The following is a 27332-nucleotide window of genomic DNA, read 5'->3' on the forward strand; positions in this document are numbered from 1 at the left end:
CTGTTTTACGCTGGTGTGAGGGAACAAAAAACAGGTTGCATAAATTGTTAACAGCTCTTTCATACTGCTTCTTTATTACCAGATAAAACTTTGATGAAGGACATTCACAGAAGATCAATATGAGAAACCACAGAAGACCTGACTTTTATGCTACTGGCTGATAATGAAAATAACAGAAATAAGTATTTGTTTTCGAAGCTCTTACTTAAGCCGATGATTGGTTTGATGCTGCTTTTCTTGGAATAAATATTTAGGAGATGTACTGCTTCCTGAGTAAAGTTACTCCACCGCTTCGATTGCAAGGATGCAGGACAGGGAACAGAGTGCAGTTGTTCATCTAGTGATGTGCAACTCCACCTGACAGCCTCCGTTTGAAGGAATAAGGACCCACGTACATGTCTTTGCTTCGTGTGGATGCTGCTACCAGCTGATGTGACACACCGGTGTCGGCATCCTGGGAAGGCTGTAGGTCTCAGGAAGAGAACTAGTGGCTTTGAGGAAGTTTGGGGTCTTCTTCCGAAAAAAATGGGAAAGGCCTCATTGAAGGCAATCTTCACCTGTAATTTATAGAGGCCAGGACACAGCTGTAGAGTGAACAACAAATGGTATTGAACTGGCCGTATACTGTCTGTGAGCTAATATAGCTCAGGATATATTCACTACTGAAAGTACATTAAACATTTTCCTTGAGATTCACTTAGGTAGCAGTGTTTGTTTATGTAGTGGTTTATCTGTGTATGAAGAAGCGATCAGGAGTTAAAGTGCAATGGCAATCACATACAGTAAATCCAATTTATATTAATATTCCTCCAACCTAATAGCTGGCAAATACGTGTTTCTGCACTTCTAGTAGTCTGCCTTAATTTGTTTCTGTCAGATGAAGAGCAAATATTTTATCACAAGTTTGTTGTTTTGGTTTGTTTTTTTTTTTTTCCCCTAAAAAACACAAGCACACCAATGCTGAAGGTTACAGAGGTGGCTATTTTTAGAAAGTCTACTCTTTACACACTTAATCAAGACCATCATACTTTACTTGCTTTCCTCCAGCCATGGCTAAAGCCATCCACAGTTTTCGAAATCCAAGCGTTATGAAGTGGAAATGCCAGTTCAGGAAAGTGCTCTGAGTCATGATGACAGGCTTAATCCCAAGCTCAGCGGAAACTCAGTTGTGCTCTTTCTTCTCCCTGAGGTAGTTGAAGAGGACATCCAGTCCTCCCTCGACAACTTCAGGCAGGGGCCGTGACAAGGGGTTGTGGGCGATGTGGAGGCCTTTGTCCATCGGGTTCCACGCGATGCGCGGCAGCCGACGCAGCAGGTACAGATCATCCGGGAGGGTCTGGATGGCATTGTAATCCACATTTAGTAACTCCAGAGTGGTGATGAAGCAGAGGGACCGTGGCAGGGTGCGTATGTTGTTATTTTCTACGATAAAGATTTGTAGATTGACCAGATACTGGACACTCTCTGCAATGTTTTCAAGCCTGTTGGACCCTAGGTGCAGGAAGTCTAAACTCCTCAATGCAAAAATGCAGAGGGGAATTTGCACAAAGCAGTTGTTACTGAGGTTCAGTTTTCTCAAACTTGTCAGGTCAGTGAAGCTCAAGGGCAGTTGCGAGATGCAGTTGTGCGAGAGGCTCAAAACCTCCAGCTTCCTGCACAAGCTGAGCTCTGATGGCACTTCTTTCAGGCAATTCATGTTGGCAAACAAGACCTTCAGGTTCCTCAGCAGCCCAATCTCTTTAGGTAGACACTTGAGGCAGTTGCCACCCAAGTTCAGCACTACCAGCCTGTCCAGTTTCCCTAGCGAAGGAGGAATCACCACCAGCTGGTTGCGTGAAAGGTTCAGTTTCTGCACCTCAGGCAGTCCCCACAAGAAGTCAGGAGTGCTGGTCATCCCTTTCATTATGAGGCTCAAGCTGACATAACGCAATCCCCGTTTCAGCAGTGTCTTGGGCTCCTTCCCTGAGAGAAGAGCATCTTCCCATGCAGGCAACTTTGGACCTTTCCTCAAAAAAACCATGCTGCTTCTCCCCTCGTTCTTTGAGTGCTCAGTTCCCATAACACTCGTGTCCCTCCTGAGAGATGAAGTGAGGTTTTCTTCCCTTGCTACGCCAACATGCGAATGCCAATAGAGGATGACAGCTTGCAGGAGGCAGGAAAGTCAAAGCAAGGAGATAAGGAGGAGCCTGTGAAATGCATCTCAGTCCACCAGGGCAGTTTCCATAGCTGCTGCGGGAAAGTTTCACTTTTGGGGGCTTATGTTGGTCTTGGTGCACAGTCTGTAATGAAATACTTGCTCCTGACTTGTGAGCAAACCTGTTCAATTCAAACTGAATGCCACCAGGCAGCTGTCACTGTCATTTGGCCTGGGCTTTATTGGACAGATATGTGTCTTAACTGCAAAAAGGTCACAAGGATGCTGTATATAACTTCACCATGTCAGCTTTCTTGGCTATCTGGTACATACCATGGCTGCAGGACAATTAACAGGATGACTTCAAAAAACAAACAAGCAAGCTATAGAAGAAAACAAGCAAACAAGCCACCATTTCAATTCAAATTTAAAGGACATTCTCACAATTATTTTTATTTTGTTCTTCTTGATTTCACTAAAATAGATACTGGTCCATCAGAAAACTTTGCATGCTGCAAAATGCCAGTAAAGACTTTTCATGCGAGTTCCTGTTTTCTGTTTATTTAAAAAAAAAACCAAAACAAAAAACAAAAACAAAATCCAGCACCTGAGCTTGTAAAAAGTGTTAGCTTTTATATGCCATTTGTGGTAGGGTAGGCGTCTTTCTTTTCAGAAGTGGGTACCACCTTCACTGCAGCAGTGACATTTTACAGCAGTATCTGCGCCTACTTGGATGATTGCTTGCTACCCACGTTGCCAAGTGTGAGCAGTCATACCATGCAGTTCTGCCCAAATTACTCTGTCCTAAATGTCCTGTGCCACTTTCACATCTATCAGTGAGATTTTGGGGGTCTGCTTCTTCTGTGCTGCAGAAAACACAGCTACTTAATGTCCCTTTCCCTGCAAATTTTCCTGTTTTTCTAGGCTATTCTGGGGTACAGGGGGACTATCCGTCAAATAGCTTGAACTATAAATGACACTGAACTCTGAGATAGAGGGACTGATGGGAGAGGAAGGAAGCAGTAAGGTATAATAATACCCAACAACAGCTGAAGCTGGCTTTGCTGATGAAAGGAAATTGTATTGCTACAGGAATACGCAGTGTGTTTAAACTCAAAGGGACCCTAAAAAAGGTGAGCAAAAACATCAGGCACTGTTTAAACTAGGTGAAAATTGCAGCAAATACTAGAAGAATTTCAGGGCTTTTCCTCTCCAGTGGATCCATGGTGATGAATCTGCTTTGTTGCTGCCTGAGAGATTTGTTGATGGATGTGCTCTCCCCACCACCTCATTTCAGAGAGCCTCACCTTTAAACCCTGTGTTAGCTCAGATGCTAAAGGACCATGACCGAAGCTGCAGCTGCGAGTCAGGGCACTCCAGCAACCTCTTTGCAGTCAGTCCCCACAGTCCCTTCTTGCTGCCAAGCAGTGCTTGGTCTCTTTTCAGTTTTGGGTCCCTCATAGAGCTGCACCTGCTTGGCAGGAGAGGGGAGAGGGAGAGCATCCCTGCGGTTGTGTCTGGTGAGTGAGGTCCTCCAGCAGGAGAGGAGCCAGGACCACCGTGAGAAGTACAAGATGGCAGTGAGCTCAGCGAGCCACACAACTAAAACATGAACCTTAACAGAGTTGTGTGGCATAAAAACAACTGAGGCTGAAATACTGCATCCCCTAGCGTGCCTGGACAAGACTGGAAAGGGCTGAGGCCAGTTGTAGCTGTTTGGTTACAGTGGGTTGGCAGCCTGACTGAGAGTCACAGATACCTCCCTTGCAAGTGTTTTCCACCAATATTTGTCAGCTTACAAACAAACATTATATTAAATCCCACCACAGCCATAAGCTCTGACTCAGTCTTCTTGTTAATCACCATCCAAATGCGCTGCCCAGAATGGCAGAGATAACCCTGCTGCTGTAAGCAGAGATGCTACTCAGTGGAGGAAACCCAATGGCTGGGCCAACTTCTGGCCAGATTTGGCCTTTCAGGGCAGAAGGATCTAAGGCTAAAATGTGGCCCTTCAGTGCAAGCAGATGGAGAAGCAAAAACGAAAGCCTCTCACAAATTGTGACTCCTTGTTGTCTGCCCCACTGCTGTTAAAAATGCACCTATTATCAGACAGCCTGAACGGACATAAACAAGGCATTCTATTCTGCAGTGGCAAACACAAAGGGAAGAAAAAGGACTTTTAGAGAGCATTTACAAAGTTTGGCATTTCCCTTATTTTAATCACAGTGCTGGAACAAAGAACCTGCCGTAACTCTGCCCAGAGGCTGATGTGCCTCCACGTGGCTGGGCTCCGACTTGTGCCCACCTCCCCATGCCTGCTCTGGAGCTCTTCCTTCTGGAGGTCACTTTAACAATAGTTAACAAACAAACAAACAAACAACAACAACAAAAAACACAAAGGAAGCACAGTCTCCCTGTAGTCACAGTATCCCCCCTGGCTGGCTAGATATTTTTAGATAAGAATGTTGTCCCCATCTCCAAAACGTGTTAGAGTTTACTGCCCGGGGACTTGGCAGGGCCCCATCCAACCTCTCGCCACAGAAATCCCCATTTCCTAACAGCGTGACTCAGCCAAAGTGCTCCTGGTTTTGCATCATGCTGCTGATTTGAAACTAAGCCTGTGATATAGCCCAGTACGGTTTGAGTCAGGCTTTGTTGGGAAGCTTCAACTCAGGGCTCTCCATCAAACAAAAATATTTGCACTGCTTTGGTCTCACAGCATCTCCTGCTACTGCATGGCCATATCTCCACTGCCTGGCAGGCAGCAGCAGCAAAGGGGATTTAGAAAAGAAATTCCACATCTGCAGCTTCCATTGTCCTGTGTTCTTCCTGCCTCTGTGAGTACTGTAACCATTGCGCAAAGAAGAAAAAAATAACCATTTCCTTTTCTTTGTTCTCCAACAGAAAAACAGGCCATGGAGCATGCTTACAGTTGTGGAGACGGGAAACTCTGAGGTAACCAAATTAAATTACATTCTTGTAATCGGGATAATAAAACCACAGTGGCCTCATCTGGGCATCCCAGGAACTAAATTTCTGAACAAAAGTAGTCCCTTATCTGTTGGTGTCCTGGATGCAGGAAGCAGAAATTAATTTCATGCATTCAAGTCTGGCAGCAGAAAAAAACAAAAACCAAACCAAACAAATATCAGTAGGATTTACATGATACAGTGTAGATGAGAATTGCTTCATGGATTAATCAAGAATGTTAGCATGCAGGGGAAAAAAATGACTCAAAACTTGCCAAAGAACTTTGTTGTCTAACTAACATAATGAGAGAAACTGCACTGTTAGCAATGATACAAAAAAACCCCCAAACAAACAAAAAACCAAACCCACAAAAAAAAAAAAGAAACAAAACAAAAAAAGAACAACAAAACCAAACTAGTAAGCTGACAAAAATGACAAGCTGTATTTTCTGACGTTCTTTGACAATGCAAATGCTTAGATTCGATTTTGAAGGAAACAGGATTCTCAGACCTGAAAAAAACCTGTAAGATGAGGTCACAAAGACCTGGAACTTTAAAGTCTATTATCTATGGGCTTTTTTATTTGCCTGCAGGTTTGGAGTCTCTAGAATATACTTGATAAACATTTTCAAGTTTTTCTCTGCAACGAGGTGGAGAGGTTGGACAATTGCAATGTTTTTAAATAAAAGTTGAGATCATCACATAATTACTTTTCCATAAGATGTGAGCCTTCAATGAAATATCAGATAGCATCAGGCTTTTAATGAAACCATAGCCATCCTGACACATTCAATTTTAGTTTTGCCTTCCTGCAAAACCAAATTCTGTCATTGTCTTTTAAATCAGTGAGCATGTAATAGATACCTATAGTTTCATCAGCATGTAGGTTCATAGTTGATTTTGAAGCAAATGTCATGTTCTCTGTGGAGTCAAGATCTTACACAGTTCCTCTGGCTCAGCTATATTAAAAAACTTATTAATGTAATGTTTAAATCTTTAATAAGAGCCTTTTCTAAAGTGCTAGGAAGTTCGATCTGTACTCTTTTGGGAGAAATTTTCTTTTTCATTCATTATCTAGGTGATATAATGAACACCTTGCCAAATGAGGGTGCAGAAACTACCTAACCGTTCCTGTGACAGGAAGGATACTTTGGCTAAAAAGGGTTTACTTGTTTTAAGTTCAGAAGAAATCAACAATCTTGCTGGAGAAATATCAACTAAAAATACAATTGCAGCTACTGAACCATCTTCCCTGGTGCTGTTTCTTTCCTCTGAAGTAAATAAAGGGTTTTTAAAGTGTCAGAGTGCCATGCAGACTGCCAAACATATCTTCTGGTCTCAGTGCCAAGGAAGAAAATTTTGTAGGTTTTTAACTACTTTGTAGTGGTTTGTTGATCTTGCAGCTATTGTGAAATACTAAGTCAAATTTCAAAGGTAATCTGAGATTTATGAGATGTGACACAAGACAAGAACAATTCTTAAGGCAATTTCAGATTTCCTGTTAATTTGTTTTTAATTATGGTGTTGTTAACAACCTTTAATGCCTGTGTGTCCCTGGAGCTTTTCTGGAATGTTTTATTAAGGTCCCATGGGGAGCTGCTGGATCGCCTGATCCATGAAAAATTGGTCCTGAAGGTGAATGCCTGTGCAGGGCTTCATTTGAAAAAAGCTTTGGCAAAGTTTTTCTGCAGACCTCTTGACAGAAGATGAGCTCAAGCTATCATTAGTATGGAATAAAAAGAGACAGATTTGGTTCTGTGTGTACATGTAGACTAGTAATGATAGACTTGATTTCTCCTGGTAGTCAGTGGCCAGAAGATACTCTCTTGTTACATGGAACTACAGGAAGTTTTATTTCTTTTCTGCAAACTTGCAGTAGTATTTTGAAATTTCTCAAAATGCATAAATGACTGGTTGGTCAGCTCCTATTTCTGCCACAATTTCCCTGTGTGCACACAAGTCAAATAGCTGGTCTGTCTGGCTGTATTAAACAGAGGCAACCCACGATCCTGCACCATGGTATCACCCGTGTCCTCTGGGGCACCGATTCATCCCATGCCCACAACAGTTCTCCTGGTCACCACCGGAAACTGCTTGCCTTAAGTGCTTGTCCACTCCTCTGCAGGGAGTTTAGCACATGGACATGCCCCAGGGCACCGTCCCACAGGAATACACCTAGGACCCTGTCCTGCTTTATTTAGTCATCTGCACTCAGCCTCTGTGTCACAGTCTTCTCTTCCTTTTCAGGACAGCGTGGTGACAGATTTGACACCACTTATAAATGTATTTGCAGTCATCACATGAAGAATCCCAATGTAGTATAGAAGGCATTCACTATTCTATTATTATTCATCACTACATGTATGAACAGTCACATCTACATTCATAAACACCCATAAAATACCTTGTACCTGCCTGTTAGCAATATGGATGTTTGCAAATGCTACTTGTGGTCTGTGCCTTCCAAATCAAACTGAATAGATTTTGCAAAGTGGATGACGTTTTAGTGTAACTGCTGCCACATCATGTCTGCCACAGGTACTCTTTTTTCACAGAGCTCTTGAAGGTCATTCTGTTACATTTTGCATGTGTCCTAAGAAAGAAAAGAGCAATTATTGGAAAGCAGAAGAGAGAGCCCAAATTCTCCTTGCTTAAATGCAATGTTGTCTAAAAAGAGCTGTTTCTTGGCCTGTCTCACAGAAGGAATCAGATCATCTAAATGTCCATTACATGCCTACTCTGTTGGCTTTCATGCAGAATGCATCAGTACTTTTCTTTCTTTCTTTCTTTCTTTCTTTCTTTCTTTCTTTCTTTCTTTCTTTCTTTCTTTCTTTCTTTCTTTCTTTCTTTCTTTCTTTCTTTCTTTCTTTCTTTCTTTCTTTCTTTCTTTCTTTCTTTCTTTCTTTCTTTCTTTTTCTTTCTTTCTTTCTTCTTTCTTCTTTCTTTCTTTCTTTCTTTCTTTCTTTCTTTCTTTCTTTCTTTCTTTCTTTCTTTCTTTCTTTCTTTTCTTTTTCTTTCTTTCTTTCTTTCTTTCTTTCTTTCTTTCTTTCTTCTTTCTTTCTTTCTTTTCTTTCTTTCTTTCTTTCTTTCTTTCTTTCTTTCTTTCTTTCTTTCTTTCTTTCTCTTTCTTCTCTCTTTCTCTCTTTCTCTCTTTCTCTCTTCTTTCTCTCTTCTCTTTCTCTTTCTCTCTTTCTCTTCTCTTTCTCTCTTTCTCTCTTTCTCTCTTTCTCTCTCTTTCTTTCTCTCTTTCTCTCTTTCTCTCTTTCTCTCTTTCCTTCTTTCTCTCTTTCCTTCTCTCTGTCCTTCCTTCCTTCCTTCCTTCCTTCCTTCCCTCCCTCCCTCCCTCCCTCCCTCCTTCCCTCCTTCCCTCCTTCCTTCCTTCCTTCCTTCCTTCCTTCCTTCCTTCCTTCCTTCCTTCCTTCCTTCCTTCCTTCCATCTTTCTTTTGGACTACAACTTCTCACAGACTTATTTCAGTGCCCAGAGCGGATTCAGTTGAGCTGCCTGTGGTGTATAACCCCCAGCTCTCTGAAGGATCCTGTGACCAGAGACTATACGTCACTCCAGGATGAGGGAACATCCCCACCTCTCCTAAAGCTGTTGCTCAAATTAGCAGGGTTTTTTTTTTCTAAACATCTGTGGGTGCCAAGAGTCTAAAAATAAGCATGACTCTATGGTCTGCTGGAAGAACTCCCAGTCCCTCCTCCAAATACTGTTTAAGTATTTTACATTTAGTGGGTCACCGCAGTTACCTGCTTTTCTGGAATTTGAAAATCCATGCTCTATTCTGAAAACAAAAGGCAGAGATGACCCTGAGGGTCCTGAGAAGAAACAAGCATTTCCATGGGGATCCTAGGTGTAGTACCTGTAGTTAGAGACAGATGGGATTTAAGCCAGACTATTAAAACAGCATTATCTAATAAGAGTCTTACAGACTCTCCCTGCTCAATCTGCCAATATGCTGATTTTGATAGACTGTTTTTAAAATAAGTAATTCTCTCCAGGCATTGTTAATGTCAGTGTGTCTGTGTCCTGGCTCCATGGGGTTCTGCATGCCACAGTAAAGACCAGGCAACTGAACATGATATATTGCAAACTTCATTACTGCTGTGCCAATACTCCTCTTTTTTATTCTAATAATTTAAGTGTGCTGGAAAATGCTGTTTTGTCATAAAGTCTTAAAGGACAAAACCAGGGGGAAGTTGTAAACTTCTTTCAGAAATAAAATCAAACACCAAATGATCCATTTTTTCATGCCTGATTTTGTGTTTAAAATAAATGCATGCTTCTCCAATTGAAAGCACAAGCCCTTTTTATCTTAGTCCTCATGAAATCTGGCAAATCAGTACTGCAAATTAATGTGACCCAGTGTGAAGGCATTTAGGTATTTCCATGCAGAGTCCATTACAATAATGATTGCAAAAAAAAGAACTTAGGAAATAATTCAATCAAAGCTACTGTGGAGCCTTAATCTCAGATTCATGACTCTTAGACAAATTTTACTGATATAAGATGAAACTCTGCATTTACCTTCATATGCCTGATAAATGATAAGACAGAATCTAATTAAAACTCCCTAAAACACATACCAGTTTCTCAGTTGGGGATTTATCAGAGACATTATCAAACAAAAGGGCAGACATCCCTCTAGACATCTGAAAATTCAATGCTGACAATTAATAGCTTGACTTTTAAATTTCCAGGCTCTAACTTAAGGAAACATATTGAATGCTTAGCTTCAAAGGGCTTGAATGAATAAATAAAACTTCTCAAGCAATCAGCAAAGCAATGCATCTAGGTATTATTGGTATGACAATGATATTTGAAATTCTATGAAATAATATGGGTCACTGCATGGTCAAGCAAGAGCTTGTGAGATCTGAGTCAAGTTGCAGTTAAGGGGAGTTAAGGGCATCACAGAGAGCACAGCCCGGAGGCAGAAGGTACAGCCCAATAAGTGAAAAAAGCATATGAAAAACAACTTATATTAAAAAAAAATACCTTAACAGTAGTGAAGTAGGAGAAATCAAAGGGAAAATAAAGGTCTTAGAGTTCAAGTACAGTCAACAGAAAAAAGAAAGGAGAAGAAAGACGCACCCATAATCATAATCTCTCTTATTTTAGAACTTCTAATGAGCAACTCTCAATAGAGAGAATTAAACATTAACCTGTTCTGTACTTGAATAACACAAGAGATTAATTGTGGCGTACGACTGTGGGGTTTCAGCACTTACTGGACTGTGTGAAGAGAGGATATTGCAGTTAATGATTCCACCTAAGGTGGAATGATGGCACATTCGGCAGCTGTGGGGGTGAGTGGAAGGTGAGCACTGATACTCTGAAAGCTTTTTCAAAAAGGTGGAAAAAGATGTGAGGTTCAAAAGTAATGCAAATGGCAATACCAAAATTTAAAAATGAAATTTAAACAGGAGGTTGGATTGGGGTGAGAAGGGCGCGGGGTTGGAGTGTTTTATTTTTAATCTTATCTTTCTGGACTGGGGAAGATGAGAAGGAGTATTTGCAGAGAATTTGAAACAACAGTGCCAGCCTGTGCATTTGTCATGAAAATTTACTACACACAGAGCTCAATAAACTGATGAAAAGCATTCTATGATGCAGTTGCCTGTGAGATCCAGAGACCAGATCTGGTGACCCATATTGTCTCTTTCCATGCTGTAGTCTTAAATCTGACCTCCTCTCCTGCTGTCTTCGACTCCCCTGCATGTGCAAAATTCAGGAGCCTCAGTTCACAGGCCAGTGCATTCACATTATCTTTGGTGCTGTTCCACACGTTTTCTGCCTCACTGCATTTCACTTTTAGTTTATTGGATTTGAACAAATGTAGGCAATCAGAGGAAAATGCAATTAGAATGGAATTACAGCCAGTTGTTTTCCAAGTGATAAGAAATCTTATCTGCAGCCAGGGATAGGTGCAGACATAACCTGGCCTGGTGGGCTCAGAGCAACGTGCTGGCAGATGTGCTTAGCAGAGGGTTACACTCTCTTTCCCTCCCTCATCCATGGAAATGGCTTCAAGTTTTCCAAGGTTAATGAACTTTTTTAAGCCATTTCATGAGTCCAGGGTGAATGCACAATGCATTATCAATGTCTTAACTGAGTCAGTTTGGCAATCTAAAAACGAATATGCATGCACAATCTTCATTAGGTATATTTAGCCAGCAGCCTGGAAACCACCAGTGCTCTATGGGTTTAGTCAGGCAACTTTTTAGGAATATAGATTTTGCAGCCTCACTTTAAAAGGCATTGGTGGAATGGAGCAGCAAGAAAAATATTTCTTAGTATGCTGCTTTTCCTTACCCCTCAAATGATGGTGTCATAATGCTGGAGTAATATTGAGTAATATATGATGACAAAGGAACAGTGATCTTCCCGTACTGATAAGGCACAGGGAATATTTGTTTGCAGCCATCTGCTCTTGAACTTCTCTAACTGCACTTTTTTCACTGTATTAGTCTGAAGAAAACTATGTGCAATACAAGTGGAAAAGAGCTAAGTGCTCTGCCTTGGGTGTAAACCGATATGGAAATACTGAATATGCTCTGCTACCTGACATAAATATTGATCTAAAAATACACCACTTTCCCCCCAAACCCTCACTTTAGATCATAAATGAAGCATAAGCAGACCCTAGAAAGATTGAAGCAGAATGTCTACTGAATTTATGATTAATAAGCATGTCAAGTTTTATAACAGCATCCTTATGTGGACACAGCTAATGGCCTCAACATCGCTTCTAGAATCAAAATTGAATGGTTGAGCAGACTTAGCCTCGGGAAGGCCCACGGTGATAGGGAACCATCAGAGAAAATAGGTGTATGCATTTTTCAACCTGTCAAGTGAAAAAAATCACAGATGATGATAAGTCAAGGATATGCCCTCTCATATATGAGTTGTACAGATGTTTGTGCTGAACAAGGCTGCCTCCTAAACAAGAGGGAAAAGGTGAATGTAAGCAACAGAAAGCCGCATGATTTTCCCGTAAATTACACTCACCCAAGAGCAATAATTATTCTGAATCAGCATTTAAACAGGGAGCAAGTTATTTTGTGCTGCTCAGAGCTGTTGTAAACTGCTTACTCTGTTAAAAAGACAGGGAGAAGGAAGCACACAGGTAGGTGCAGCAAAAAAGGGGCCAAAAATTTGGACAGAGAAACACATAGCTCAAAGAACTATGTAGAATTTTTGGGAAGATTTCCCTGGGCTCTAGGAACTGAGCCAGGCTGTAGCTGCTGAGGATTAGGAAACTAAACTGGAGGACAGCCCAAGGACCTGCCAATCTGATGTTAGTTTGCCTTTCTCTGAGGCACCTGCTGCTGTCTTGCTGCTTAAGACAGAACTGAAAGGATTCTGCACCAGCCCCGTCTCATACAGAAAGACCCAAAAGCCAAACTTTTTTTTTTTTCTTTCTAATTAGCTAAACTATGTGTACAAGTATGGACATGGGTAAGATGGAAAGCACTAGATATGGCATGTTGTCTTTTAATATTGATAAATCACTGACGTACTCCTGGATCAGTCTTCTGGGAAGGACAATAATCGACTAGTTAAAGATGTTATTTGTGTCAGCCCAAACTCTCCCCAGTAAATCTCATTAAAAAATCTTAGCTATAACTATAATGCTTACATGCTTTATTAGTTTTCAAATAAATTGTTTGAATAATAAACAAAAATGCTGGAAAGGTAGAAGTCATAAATTAAGGGGAATTCTCCATTAGCAGCAGTATACAACCATAACATGTCCTTGCAGCAGTGGTATCCAGATAACTTATTGAACTATGTAGACAATCACTGAAAAGCATTGAAAGAGTGATTGTCATTTGCGTTGTCTATGTGCAGCACATAACATCTGCTGCAAAAATTATAACTGATTTTGTAAGAGATTCTGTTGCTATGTAATAAGCACAGCCCTGCACCACTGATTTGTGAGAGTATCAGCTATGATAGACTAACAGTTTTTCTTCACAGCCAGGGATTTTTTTTCTCACTTTGTTCTTATTAGGAAAGCCTGAATGATTCCCTCTGTATTTTTACCACAGGACAGAACTGGTGTCATCCGACAGTGCTACAGAGAGGAGGCAGTTTCTTCCTAACTACCTTCTGAAGGGCAGTTATACTCTCTGATTCAAGTAGCTCTATATTTCTTCCACTACTATAGATGCAGACTGCAGGATTTTTTTTTATTATTATTATTATAGCTTTTTATTAAAAAAAAAAAAAAAAAAAAAAAAGAAGAAATAGAATTAGGCAAGACACTGCAGCAATAATCTCTCAGCTCCTCCTGATGTGCTCCTTAGTGAGTCCTTCTCAGGCCACCCATGATCACAATTTCCACGGCACAGCTCAGCTGAGGCATAAGCTTTAGCAGCGCCACATTTGCGATGGCAGGGCTCCAGTTTCTGCTCTGGGCTGACCTGAAGGCAAGAGTGGCCCCTGATGAAGACTTACTTCCTCAGGCATTTAGGTAATTTGGGGGCTTCCAAAGCAAATGCTTTGTTTCAGACATGAAGAATGCAGTGAAAAAAAAAACACCAGAAAACAGTGTTATTTTGTTTTGTTATGTTTTGTCTTTTAAATAAACATAGTACTAAGTATTACCACGACCTCTGCTTATATCTCTTCATAGGTGGTCACTATCTTCATAAGGTATAGAGCAGCTCTGTATACTTCCAGTACGACTATCAAAATTCTTATGTTCTACAATTAAATAACATTTTAATGCAAACCATTGCATTTAGTTAATTTGACAACACCTGTGACTGTGTGAAGGTATTTTGTATTCTGGGGCCTTCATCAGCCAAAAATATTTTGTAAACAACAGGCCAAATTCAGAATCAATGTCAATCAACATTGTTTATTTTGGAAGTCACACCTGTTAATTCTCAGCTGGAATGTGACCCTCTGGCTTTGCATCTTAAACACTCACATGTATCTCAAAGTCAATAATGGGGGAGCTTTCTTACAGACTCTTACAGTCCCACCATTGCATCCCTTCCATAATTCTAACCCTAGAAAGAGCTCTGTCTACTGATTAATAGAAAACTATGCCTGAACAGCTAATTCCCTTTTGTTTAAACTGTCTGTTGGCCCTTTAGCAGTAAATAACTGCACAACATCCATTGAATTTGTTCAGTTGTTGTGGCAGTTAAGACAGAAATGTGTGAGTCACTACATCTTCATTGAAGAGAGATTTGCACACACTGCTGAAGTTATTAACTGTGCATGAAATAATTTATTAACTGAAAGCCCATTAGTTCCTGACAGGAGTCACAGTATAAATATTTAAAGTATTAATTCAAATACTTTTAAGGAACGTACAGATGACATGGGAGGATAGGAACCAGGCTTTGTGTATGGCTTGCCTTTGCAAGTCTTATTTGTGGGAGTTCTACTCTCTAAACCACTGAGCATCCTAGCAAAGCATAAAGGGGCCATTGAACTATTTCATCAATTATATAAGAATAGGTATTCAAATGTACCAAAACATATGTACAGTTCAGCAGTTGTGATTTTATTGATTGCCTCAAATGATGATGCAATTAAAATATGCCAATGATGTGTGTTTTCAGGAAATATTCAAACTTTGCTTGCAATCAGATTAGAAAAAGTAAGACTTGAAGCCAGTTATAATGCTGTAGCATGTCGTGAGAGCATCTTTTATTCAGAGAGATGCTGAATCTGGGATCTTTAACATCCCTTAGTGGCTTCAGGCATTGCCCACCACTGGCTGACTATGTGTCTTACTCTTCTAGCTGGACTGGGACTGTCTAAGCAGCACAGCCTTTTTGGAAAAGATAGAAAGCCATAGCATGTGGGTGCTTTGCTGTTTGCAAAACAGGTGATGATGCCATGTGGAAGCATAGAAATGAAACATTCAGCTATCTGCAAATGAAAGGTGTTAAGTGGGTGCACTCTGGCCAGAGAAGGGCATTCAGCTCCACGAGCGGTATCTGACCCGGCTTTAAATCACGTCTCGGTTACACCCATCTCTTCCTCCTCTGCCTCTGGAGATGAAGAAGGCAAAGCCAGGGCAAAGAGAGGAGCAGGTAGCGCAGAGGTTCTCTCCTGGTGGCATGGATGTTGTTGGGATCATAGTAGCTGGGAGCAGAGCCCTTGCGTGCTTGTGACCTGGAGCCTATATTTTGGAGGCAACACTCCTGGTTTATCTGTGCAAATCCTGGTTTACAAGCCTTGTATCCATGACACACTGGTGGATCCCACTCTGGTTTTAGCATATTTGCCTCTCCAGCATTTTTCCAAAGGAGTTTAGTTGGTATATGGCTACCACTACCCTGTACACTAACCCTCTCATCAAGTCACATCTACCTCTGCCCTGTGAATTCCCATCCATAAAATAGAAATTCAGGATGCTGGCTCTTCAGAGAACAGGGGGAATCATTAAAGCAGAATCATAAGTGTTTCAAACCCATTTCCGCACAGTGCCTCAGTTCTGATTCAGAAAGATCACTTTTAGAAATAAAAGGATAATTCAATCATCATTTAGTTTCTCTTCCTCTGAGACTCTCAGCCAGGAATGATTTATTGAAAATTGTCATGATAGCTATTATGTTTCAGACGTTCTTGGAAAGGCTCTTTCATAATGCGTAGCCAATTCACATGAGTATGAAAATGAACTTTATTTTAAAGACAGGTGTTTTAAAATATGTATTAGGAAAAAAAAATTAAAAATTTGAATTTAAACTGAACAGCCATTAGCTTCCCTCGATAGTATTTTCTAGTAACAATTGCTCATTAAGTATTTGCTGCCAGCAAAAGTTTTGATCTCAAGCAAAATTCTTTGGCTTTTGTTGGCTTCACTGCAGCTGCTGCTGCAAAGTCTGGCACGGGGTAATCCCAAATTCTAGGCTCAGTTATTTGCTCTTTTTTCTTTTTTCCTGTGGTAAAGTTCAAACTGACTTTAATGAGAGATTTGCTTCAGGAAGGGATGTGGAATTTATTGTTTTGTCAGTATTACACAAAATATATAAAAGTAAAACCCGTTATCTTGGCAAAGCAATTAAACCCATGAACTCTGCAAGTGTCCTACTTGTCAAATGCTAATAAGCTACTTCAGTATGGTGCCAGGAGGAACTCAGTATTGGAAATTTTGAGAGAGTAAAAGGCTCCATGAAAGTTTTTGTTTTGTTTTTCAGAGGAATGAGGCATTTAGGTGATGCAAAAGATAGATATTGTGTCCATAAATGTAGTGAAATGCTATAGCCAAAAAGTACCCATTGTACTCATGTTCATTTTCAACTTTGTGTATGAGCTGTTGCACCCACATGCACCCCTCTCCCACCCTTCTGCAACTGTCTATGAACTCTGCTTCTTACAGAAATACCATCAGGGGAACAGAGTGTGAAATAAGCCTGATACTGTCAATCTTCAAGCGCTATATGCACGAGGAGGATATCCATGCAGCCAGTGAGTTACATAAGGCAGGTGAAAAATAAACACGTAAAACTCATGCTTTATGAAATAAGTTAATACTAAACTAATTGGGAGCAGGAAAGCTCCCCTACAGACAGCCTGGCTCATCACTTTTTCCATCAGAGTAACTGCTTTGTCTGCTGAAGCATCCAGAGCTGGCCAGCGTCCCACTGGGCACCACCAGCACCAAGCCCCAGCCTACAGCAGCCGGCAGCAGGGCCTAACTAAAACCAAACCCGGGTTTTCTGATTTGCTTCGTGAAAAGTGTGAAAAATGCAAAAAAGTTACCAGTAAAGAGGAAGCTGTTGGGCTCTGCTATGCGAATACAAGCGGCGTTGATTCCATTAACACGTTCAAGTGGGTATTAGAAGGGAGTTAAAAGGTTTTGACTTGCAGTTTTACAGTGCCATCCTGTGGCTCGTTCAGATGACTGCAGAATAAAATCAGGAAAACGGGAGCTTACTGAAGATACTTTCAGATATCAATGAAACGGAACATAGGTCTTAAATTACATTAAACAGACTAACTGTAGTTTAAATGTGTTGGTTTTAATAATTAAGTTTTTGTTACAAGTATTTACTCTTTAATGTGTTTTCAGTACTTCTCTACTTTTAAAATGAATTTAGTATTTGTATTAGTATTAAAAATTTTATTAAAAACTCAAATATCCTGTAAGAACACAATCCACCATGGCACAATTTTGTCACAAATAATTTATCAGTGTCTGAAAATTAAGCTGGGGCTAAAGAAAATCTTATTAGGAAATTCTTGACCTACATGTTAGTGATATGGTTTGGGATTCAAAGCCTTTTTTTTTTTTTCCTTTAATGTCCTGTGTTTGTGGCTTCACTTTCATGCCAATGAAATGAATCTTTCATGTTGTTTGTGGCACCAGCTTACAGAGTTTATAGACTACTTGAAAATGTTAAAATATAAAGTATTCACCAAAAATCACTGTGTAAACTCTGTGTGCTGATTTGTTTGTCAATTGTCTCATTTTCACTCTTTGACAGAACAACTTTCAATCTTCTGTAGGTCCTGATATTTTATCAGAAATGCTACAGCAATAATACCTATTTTTCCTGTTCCTTGATAGTATTGATAAAAAAGCCATTAAAAAAAAAAAAAAAGAAAAAGTTTGCTTGTTTGTAGTGTGCATGTGATACAAGTCAGGTTTGGGGTTTTTTATTTTTTTCCTACTTTTACAAATGAGATAAAGTGGAAAAAAGAAAAAAGAGCAAGCAATGGCTTCATGAGCAGCTCAAGATGAGATACAAACATTATTTTCAGTCTGATGGTGCCTCTTGGCAGAGAGGTGCCCGTTCCTGGGAGCACCTGCAGTGGGATCACCTCCAGCTGTATGATAGTGGAAGGGAAAGGGAATTTGTGAAGATGGGGAAGAATTTTAGTTGCCCCTTACAGGACAGCACCTCTGCCTGCTCCCTGCAGAGGATCAGGAATGTGCAGGGAGGAATCCAGGAAAGGTAAACACAGCGCTGCAGTGTCGCTGCAGATAACCACTGACTAAAGAAAGCTTAATAACATTTTCATTTGTTTAAACACAGGCATCTCTTCATTGAAGTCAAAGACGAGGTAGAGAGCTTACCTCCTAAGCTCTCCCCTCATCAGATTAATTGGTTTTGCATCTCATTCTCCAAAATAAACCTCTAATTATCCACAGAGTTTACACAGAAACACTACCTTAGTAAATGTAGCCTGACAATCCATCTATCATGTGTATAGCATTTACGTAGACACAGTTGTCTCTTCTTGCTATGGAATTCATTTTCTAAACATTTATAGTATCTCATGAATTTTTAATGATAATTCTTTTTAAAGTGGAGCTGGTACCTCTCTAGATATTAAAATATTAGACTGCTTCTTCACTGATGACCGTTTGTTTACACAGCACAAAAGAGACAGAAAATGCTACTGTCAGGCTCAGTTGCATTTAACACTGACTTTGCACTGTAGATAGCAATGTAAGTAGAAAGTGAGTCAGAAAATAAGTTCTAGTCAGTGCAATCTAATTGATCAGTAATTAAAACAAGATTAACCCATAAACTTTATCCTTTTGCCCATATTTAGAAATAGTTAGGGCACTGGATTTCCCTATTTTCCACAACAGGCTATTCTTTCAACACAAATTAAAGACTGATTCCATAACTACCTGTAGCTAGTTTAATGTAAGTGTATTTAATTCAAAAATCATGTACTTTGAATACCACAGAGTTAATTTTAAAGATAGAATAAAAATAAATATATGTGTATCAATGGTAATGTTTGAGTAGCAGAGGATCCCTCAAAATAGCATTAGAAAGGTGAATGGCAGAGATTTCCAGACTATAATGTCCTTTTGTTAATCCACTTGTGAAAATTCAGTTGAAATACATATAAGGGTACCCATCATTTAGAATCAGGGCATGTTCATCTGCTTTTATATACAGGAAGAGTTAGTATTGGTTTTGAAACTCTGAACCACACATTAGGACACCCCTACTGTTCCTCAAATTAAGAACCTGACACGTTTTTTTGGATTACTATTTTTTAAATGGCTTCTGGTTTCAGCCTTAGGCAGGGCTAATTTCTTGAAAACTGGAAGTGATAAATTATTCAGTTTGCTAATAATGGCTTTCCAGACAGGTGTGAGGTACTTTCTTGCAATAGCAGGAATGGCAGTTAAGGTTAAAAAATAGCTCACATTATGTGCAGATTTCCTCCCACATTTATAAAGTTACATTGCCTCTTGAATTAGATTCAATGGCAAATTTCTATATATAAATCTTAAAGCTGACATCAAATTAATGTTTAAGTGTATCAATAAATGACTTCATGTTAAAACCTACAGGAGACAACTAGAGATGTTCATTGTTCCACAAGTGGGACTAAGAGGTCACATATTTAATCTCTTGTTTTTCACCTTCTACTTTCTAGAAGTCTTTTTCTTGCATTATCTCTAGATATACCAAAAAAAAGGTGATGAAACCTTGCTAATCTCACATCAAGATGCCTTCTTTTAACACACATTTTTCATAGGCAGGTGTATGTCTCTGGGAAGCAAAATCTTGGTACTTGCTGTTAAAAGCTCAACCACTGGAACAATACTGATGTCCTACAGATATTTTCCCAGCTGCATACCTAACTACACTTGAGAAGAAATCCAGACTAACTGAAACAAAGATCAGAGGGTGTGATTAACTGATTAACTCCTATTTAACAATTTTTGCAAATAAGGAATCAGAAACTAGTCACAAACTTTAATAACAAACCCACTTAAATCACAAATCAATTGTGGTTTAAAAGCATGAACTAAATAATTTTATAAATTCTCTATTCGTTCAGAACCATCTCAGATGTCAGGACCACAAATTAAATGTTGTTCAGCTTGAATATTTCTGTGAGGGCCAAGTGATATTCTTTCCCCTTCCTAATACAAATTTGGAAATGAGGGGTTTGGATCCTTGAAGTCCCTCAAATCCTTCCCACAGGTCCAAGATCAGACTGGAGATGATCAGTAAGATTTTTTCCTGCTGTTAAAATTTGTTCTTTATGTCACAGATGTCTCTCCTGAACTTACCTGCAGCTGTTCCTTTGCCTGCATGGGTTACTGGATCTTTACAGCTCTTGCATACAGTTCAATCAACATGTAAGGAAAAGTCCCATGCTCAGACTGGAAAAAGCATTATGGAAATGTAGTTGTTGACTACCAGCAGTGATAATATTGTATTCTCTGTTGTCTAGAGGTTCCATTTTTTCAACAGAATAAAAAATTAACGTGAATTCGCTGTGACTTTTTGAGGAGAATACATTCACCATAATGCAGTATCCCATCCAACCATTCCTGTTGGGCAGTAATCACAATTTCCACCCTGTGAGCCATTCACAGAAAATATGTTGAATCTTGCCTATGACACCATTCAGAGCAAATTAGTCAGTTCTACTAGGAAAACAGCAGAAATCAATCAACGGAAAACATCACCACTTATTTTGCAATGTGGAACCAGTGCAGATCTATTAACCTGTTTCCAAACCACATCACCCTTTGCAGGCATGGCTTCCTGCTACCCCATATCTCTTGCTACCTGCTTCTCTGGCTTTGCTAGGCATGGCAAGAGTTAGAAGTGTCTTCATAGTCAGATGCCTAGGCATGATCCAGGTATGTGATATATTTACCAAAATATAATGAAATAGTTCCAGATTAAATTTCAAAATAGGGGGTCTATTTCATTTCAAAATAGGGGTTTTGGGGCAACTAAGCTGCTTGCATCAGGTCTATCTGATGTTGCACGAAAACAGGGACCCCAGGATGAAGAGATCTAAGAATTATTGTCTATATTCTTATTATTATTAATATCTTATTATTAAAGCACTCTTATTACACTATTTGGCATTGTGCCTTTCGTACAGAGATTGAGAAAGGACCCTGTGCAAGAACAGCCAGCCATGGTACTTCTGTGCTCTCTTAACTCCTGGCTACATCTCCTTGGCAGAGCTTTCGGTCTCTTTGTTGCAGCCCCTGGTGCCTTCTCCCTAGCAGCCTGGCAGGAGGTGGCTGGACCTGCCTTTAGCACCAGGTTAGGTTTTGAGTGGTAATAGGAAATGGTGACTGAGTGTTCACAGTCCCTTGAGAGCCTGGAGGGAAGGGTGCTGCTAAAACTATGCGCTGTCAGTGTGAGGGACCTGGAGGTGCATGAAGGTGGGGGCATGTACCAGGCATGTGCGATAGCCCAGGTATTAAGAATTCTCTGTGTTATGGGACGTACTGTTCTGAGAGCAGAGTAAGAATTTATAGTTTCTCATTCTCTTTCTTCTCCTTCCCTTTTTTGCATCCGGACTGCCCTAGAGCTCCTGCTTCTCTCCAAAGCCAGCCCTCCTCTCTGGTGAGCACTTAAGTGTGGGCAGCTCCTGAGGTCAGTGAATCATGGAATCATGGAACAGTTTGGGTTGGAAGAGACTTTCAGAAGTCATCTAGTCCAACCCTTCAACTACAGGTTGCTCAGAGCCCTGTCCAGCCTGGCCTGGAATGTCTCCAGGGATGGAGCATCTACCACCTCTCTGGGCAACCTGGGCCAGTGTTTCACCACCCTAATTGTAAAAAATTTCTTCCTCATGTCTAGACTGAATCTCTCCTCCTTTAGTTTAAAACCATTACCCCTTGTCCTATCGCAACAGGCCCTGCTAAAAAGTCTGTCCCCATCATTTTTTTATAGGCCCCTTTAATGAAGCTTGTACTATGAAGTGGGCAAGCCCCTGAGGGACCTTCCCCCATGGGGTAGTGCACTTGGTACCTTTTCTGGCCAGGTAAAAGGCCTTAAATCCACTCACGCCTTTTCCCTTGCCCTGTGACAGTTCCTACAGTCTCCTGGAGCAGCTGTTTCCCAGCTTCCTCTGAAACAGCAGGTTTCCTTTAATCCTCATGGAAGCCTTCATCTTCTCAGAGCCAAATTATCATAGCACATATGCCAAGTCATTGCTTGAAATCACTGTCAGGAACAGCAAGAGCAAAAGTTCTGCTATTGAAGTAGAGTGTCAGGCTACCAGTCAAGGAACACCAGAAGGGACCTGGTAGTTGTGCTGGCCTACAGCTCTTGCCTTGGGCTGCACTTCCAGCCCACGAAGCTGTAGAGGTGGTGTCTCTGTTGAGAGGAAGCTGTGGGCAGGGTGTGATGTGAAGGGCCTTTTACTTTTAATTTACTCCTCTCTTTGGTCTGTCACAGCTCAGATTTATTAACCTCTGGACTTACTTTTCCAAGGGAGAAAAAGGAAGAAAAGCACTTGAAGGATTCTGGGGAACGACTGAAGAGTTATCTAAACCAGGTTTTAGTAGTGAGTGAATGTTTATTAAAGGCAGACAGGCAGTTTACTCTATTTTTTTTCCTTTGATTACAAGTGATAATTATTCCCAGAATGCTTTTTCAGAACACTTGGTAGTGCTTATGAGATAATGAGGCAGAGATGCAGAATGGGTAACAAGTGTGTGAAAAAAAGCCCAATACAAACTATCTAAAAATTAGAGATCCTTTGTTTTACAGTACAGCTATTGATAAAAACCTTATTTAGCCATTAAATGTAGTTCTGGGTGGGATTATTGTCTGGTTATATCAGTGCACCTCCTTCTGCAAACTATTCCAAATTCCCTACCCCACTACCAGCAAATGTTGTGTCAATGGTGTCCACAGTGTAGAAATGCGCCGATACTCAGCAAGGAGAAAGGATCATTGAGAATAGGATGGGCAGTAAGGTGGGATGATGGGATGTGCAAGTTATTAAATGCTCTGGATGAGGAAAAGCACAGCACTGCTGACAGCCATGAGTGCCCCTGCTGCCCTCCGGGGTCAGGAGGTGACTTCATGCTCCTGCAGAGCCTGAAGGGAACCTGCCATTAACACAATAGCTCTGCCTTAAGCACAGCAACACAGACAAAAGCTGAAAAAACATATTTGGTGTTCACTGGGACTCTACTTAGGTGCAGGATAGCAGGCCGGTTCAATTCAGGCTCTGTGTATTTGGGCTTTCTCCATTTTGAATTCTCCTAAACCTCTGTTTTTGCCAGAGGCTATGTTTTTATCCATAGGTTGTTATTCACAGATGGCTAGATTAACATACTCAGTTTGTGCTACATCATCCTATATATTAGGAATTTGCATTCCTTAGCAACTGCAACACTTCATCCTTAAGGCAATTCTAGCTCAAGAAAGTTGGTGAAAGAGAAAACAAGATTTTAAGAAGTTCCCTGTAACCACATCTCTAAGTATTTTCTGGGTATTTACAGATAACTTTTTTCTTGTCTTACCGTAGAACACTTTTTTATTTTCACTTTATTTTGGAGTGAATTTCGATTAGCACAACAAATCACGAAGTATTCAGAAATTACCCTTCTTGAAGTTTGTGCCATCTCTGTCTTTGTTTCAAGTTGGAGCAGTAGCAAGTTAATTATTTTGCAATATAAAAGCCTCTTGTGTGATTTTTAATTTGCAGTGCTATTATCTGTGTTAAGCATATATGATATAGTAGTGCTCAGTTTCAGTTTGTGCAGATGTTTTTGGGGGACTGTATAAACATGCATGAAAGCACAGTGCCCTAAAATGCTTTCATTCTTACACACGTTTCTTGGCTTGTTCAAGATCTTACCTGTACCACGGCATTCCATTTTCTCATCAGATTAGTTTGCCAAAGACTAAGAAATATCTAATCTTCAACTTATAATATCCAATGCACTCCCTCAGTGTAAATGTCCAGTGGCGTTACACTTAAGCTGAGATTGTCATCTAATGGCATAATCATTCAAAGCTCATTAGAAACCTTGATTAGGAAAGAATAATATTATTAGTTCTATGTCTTGAACCAGGGAGCATTCTGATTGCCTGGTACTTTGTAATCCCAGCAGTGAACTGTGGAAAAAGGAACAACAGAAAATAGAGTAATCCTCTTCTTCAAGAAGGTACACACTCAAACGAAATTTCAGAAGAGTCAGTTTTCTTAGAGAATCATTATAATGGACACTGAACAATGGTGATGTAGTCCTGGAGACTAATTCAATGTATATATTTCAGTTACAAGTTGTATAGAGATGTTTAGGTAAATGATAATAACTGAGTCAGATTATAAAGTCCAGATCTGGATCTCAATATACATTCTCTAGTTCTTGTGAAATATTCTGATGAGGATAAATGCATGTAATAATAACCTGGCACTTATCATTGCATAGATATAAGATAGCACTCTTCAGCTTGCTGTAATTTGAAGAAATGGTTAAACTGATTATAAAGCTGTAAACCAGCAGGATTTTATGTTGCACAGATGCTCCCTCTTTGCCTTTCCTTTGTACTTGGCTCCCAACTGGTACTTGTAATCCTGGACAGAGGATTCCTTAACCTGACCTCTATGATTTTATAACAAATGACATTTTGGCTCTTGAAATTTGTTGACTTTTCTCTCCACAGATATTTTGCTTTCCTCCCCCTTGCCTGTCCTGAAATTTAAGAAGTTCCTGGTGTGAGCAAAGGACAGATCTGTTGGAAGGGACAGTTGTGGGGTGTTATTTATTTGCAGGCTTGAAGGCCTTTGATAGGGTTTTATGGCAGATTTTTTTCGATTTTTATCTCCTTGACCTGTAGATTTTTCTTGTTTGTTTATGTTTTGAATATAAACATTGCGATGGCTTCTCAAGTATAGCTCATAACTCTGAGCTGTATGATAAGAAATAGCTTTATTTTATACAAAATTTGTAAATTACTATTCTTTTCCTGATTTTTTTTACCTGATCAATGAAAACAAATGCCAACCAGGCTGAAGTCTGAACTCCACAAAGAGCTGTCCCAATTTGAAGAACACACTGGCAGTCTAATTCTGCTCATGCAACTCATACACATTATTGTATTTTGAAATATGGTTTTAAATGCAACACCATACAGAGGAGCACAATGTTTTCCTAAAGAGTAAGCAACATGCATAGCCAGTGAGGATTCACATTTGGAAGACAGTATCATTTTACTAAAATTCCCCCACCTCGACCAACTCACTTTGGGCATACAGTTCTTTTCCCAGGAAAATGCTGTTCTTTGCTGCAACTTACTTCAAATACTCGTTAAGGAGTACTGTAGATGTGAGCTGCAACTGACAAACCTTAAACCAGGAAAGCCTAATGGAAATGGACTTTCCTGAAGTGTTAAATAAGGGTCTCTATCTTAAGGAAATTCTACAACTAGTTTGTTGTGTTTTATGCTAGTTTCAAGAGGTAATTGATCATTTAAAAGTTGCAAAGACTTCCTATGTGACAAATGTAGTCCATTTCTCAGTTTGCCAACTGAGGAGAGAATTAGTTTCATTTACAAACATGGTGCATATCAGCACTGGCATGAAGTTTCAAAGCGGAGATGAGAAATTTACAAGAAAAGCGTCAGCAGACTGATTTTTTAAAAACACCTGAAAATATCAGCCACATAGGCAAGCTGCATATTGAATTAGTTTAGCAATGTTTTCTCCCCCCACATAGTTTTACCCTGTTATTTCAAGTAACCCACCTTTCCCTTCTCTCCCTCCTTGCAAAAAGTCCCCGTTTATCGACTACAGCTTTCTGAAACTTCTTAGGCAGCGAACTCGGGCTCATCGCACCCCACGCATCCCCTGCGACGCGCGGCCGGGCTGCAAGTGTTTTTTTGGGGGGGGTTTTGCGGGGATGGACACGTGTGGTGCGGGGTGAGGGGTCCGTCAGTGTGTGAGTGTGTGACCTACCCCCGGCGGGGCGGGGCGGGCTGGGGGCGGTGGGAGAGCATATAAGGCGGGCGGGCTCGGTGGGACGGGCAGCGTCCCTTCCCGGCGGCAGTGGCGGCGATGGGCAGCGGCGGGCGGTGGCTGCTGGCTCTGCTGGCGGCGGCTTCGCTGCTCTGGGCGCCAGGGCAGGGCCAGCCCCGAGGTGAGCGCGGTGGGGCTCGCGGAGGTGCGCACTCTTTGCAATGCAATGCGTGCAGACTTAGTTTGCAGCCGCCCGCCGCGTCCTGGGGCAGGCTTTCACCCCCGCGAGGCTGGGGGAGCCTTGGCGGCGTGCCCCCAGCTCCCGCCGGGTAGTGCCAGTGGGGGGGAGCCGTGCTGTGCTGCAAGGGGAGCCCCGCGTGGGGAGGTGGGCTGGAGTCCCGCTGTGCTGCTCGCCTTCATGCCACGCTCTCTGCGTCCCCCCTCCTTAATTCCTCCTCTCTTCTCAGCTCCGCGATGTGTAGCCGCCCTCCCCCGCACTTTCCTGAAGCCCTTTCTTCTCCCTCGGCGGCGGGGACCACTCCGCCAGGCTGCCTCCGGGGCCGCCCACTCGCTTTGTGGGAACCGTGAAACGCTGTGGAGCGGCAGAAACCCGGGGGAGGTGGCGGCCCCGGCGGTACAGCCGCTGCCCCGCTCCCCGGGGCAGGGGGGCGGGCTGGCAGGCGGCCCGGGCCCCCAGCACCGCCTGCCCCATCGCGGCAGAGCCCCCGGCGGGTGACGGGGCCGGAGCCGGACAGGGGTCGCAGTCCCGGGGGTCTCGCTCACGGAGAAGGGAGAGGAGGAGGCAAAGCCGGAGGATGCCTTATGCTGGCGCTAATATAAACCAGATTAAGCTCAGTTATACGTGTGGAGAGAGGATCAAAATCACTTTCCAGGCATGAGACGGAAGTAGTATGAGGATGTAATGGAGATAATGAACGAAAATTATTCTTTCTTTTTTGCACGTGGGGCTGGCCGGTGCATTGCAGCCGGGATACTGGGACGCTCCGCGGCGAGTTCTCGCTTTCCGAGTAACTTCATCACACACATCCTCTTTGTTCAGCGTGCTCAGCACTTAACTCGTGTTTTCCTAGTGAGCCTGAAGTTGGTGAGCAGCAGCAGTTCACTCTCTCTTAGCGGGTCAACAGTAGTTGACTCTGCGGCGTGCTGGGTTATGAGGGAAAGCACCGGTAGATACCAGATGCTCCCACCTTTGGCTTCATTCAGCTCCTGGTGGCATCGACATTCCTGCCGATCCCCTCTCCCAGCACGCTAGTTCCCAGGCGCGTTAGGTCTCAATTAAAAAGCAAAAACTGAGAATGGAAAATGGTTGCAAGGCATATGTTGTGCAGATGCATGACTTAGATGTCTTTATGGTGAAGTGTGGTGCTCAAGATGGATATGGTGTGGGAGATTATCGTCTGGATGTATACACGCTGCAGTAAAAGCGAGTGTGTTTGTTAGTATCGTGTACAAAACTTCATCCTCGATGTAAGGAAAACAAAATCAAGACGAAGTAAACTGCAGAGTCCATACATTTCGGCTTGTAAA

The 27332-nt window shown here is 41.4% G+C and overlaps 2 protein-coding genes across 2 annotated transcripts in view; one reads left to right on the forward strand and one right to left on the reverse strand.

The window, feature by feature from the left end:
- Nucleotides 1-916: 916 nt before the first annotated feature.
- Nucleotides 917-25677, reverse strand: LRRC30 (leucine rich repeat containing 30). The gene is made up of 4 exons (XM_065053182.1): nucleotides 25574-25677; nucleotides 8855-8967; nucleotides 7519-7696; nucleotides 917-2472 (listed from the first exon to the last, which is right to left on the reverse strand). Exon 4 carries the CDS (start codon nucleotides 2057-2059, stop codon nucleotides 1163-1165), a length of 897 nt encoding a protein of 298 aa, XP_064909254.1. The 5' UTR covers nucleotides 2060-2472; nucleotides 7519-7696; nucleotides 8855-8967; nucleotides 25574-25677; the 3' UTR covers nucleotides 917-1162.
- Nucleotides 25678-25845: 168 nt separating this feature from the next.
- The window catches only part of LAMA1 (laminin subunit alpha 1), a 103596-nt gene continuing 102109 nt past the window's right edge, over nucleotides 25846-27332 (forward strand). Inside the window, exon 1 of the mRNA XM_065053183.1 lies at nucleotides 25846-25965. Coding sequence (XP_064909255.1) covers nucleotides 25884-25965 — 82 coding nt within the window. The 5' untranslated portion in view covers nucleotides 25846-25883. The remainder of the gene's footprint in view (nucleotides 25966-27332) is intronic.

Source organism: Columba livia, chromosome 2 (assembly GCF_036013475.1).
Source record: "Columba livia isolate bColLiv1 breed racing homer chromosome 2, bColLiv1.pat.W.v2, whole genome shotgun sequence".
In the NCBI taxonomy this organism is placed as follows: Eukaryota; Metazoa; Chordata; class Aves; order Columbiformes; family Columbidae; genus Columba; species Columba livia.

Bases quoted from the DNA above. Each gene is read 5' to 3' on its own strand.
- LRRC30 (XM_065053182.1), bottom strand. From the start codon at position 2,059: ATGGGAACTGAGCACTCAAAGAACGAGGGGAGAAGCAGCATGGTTTTT.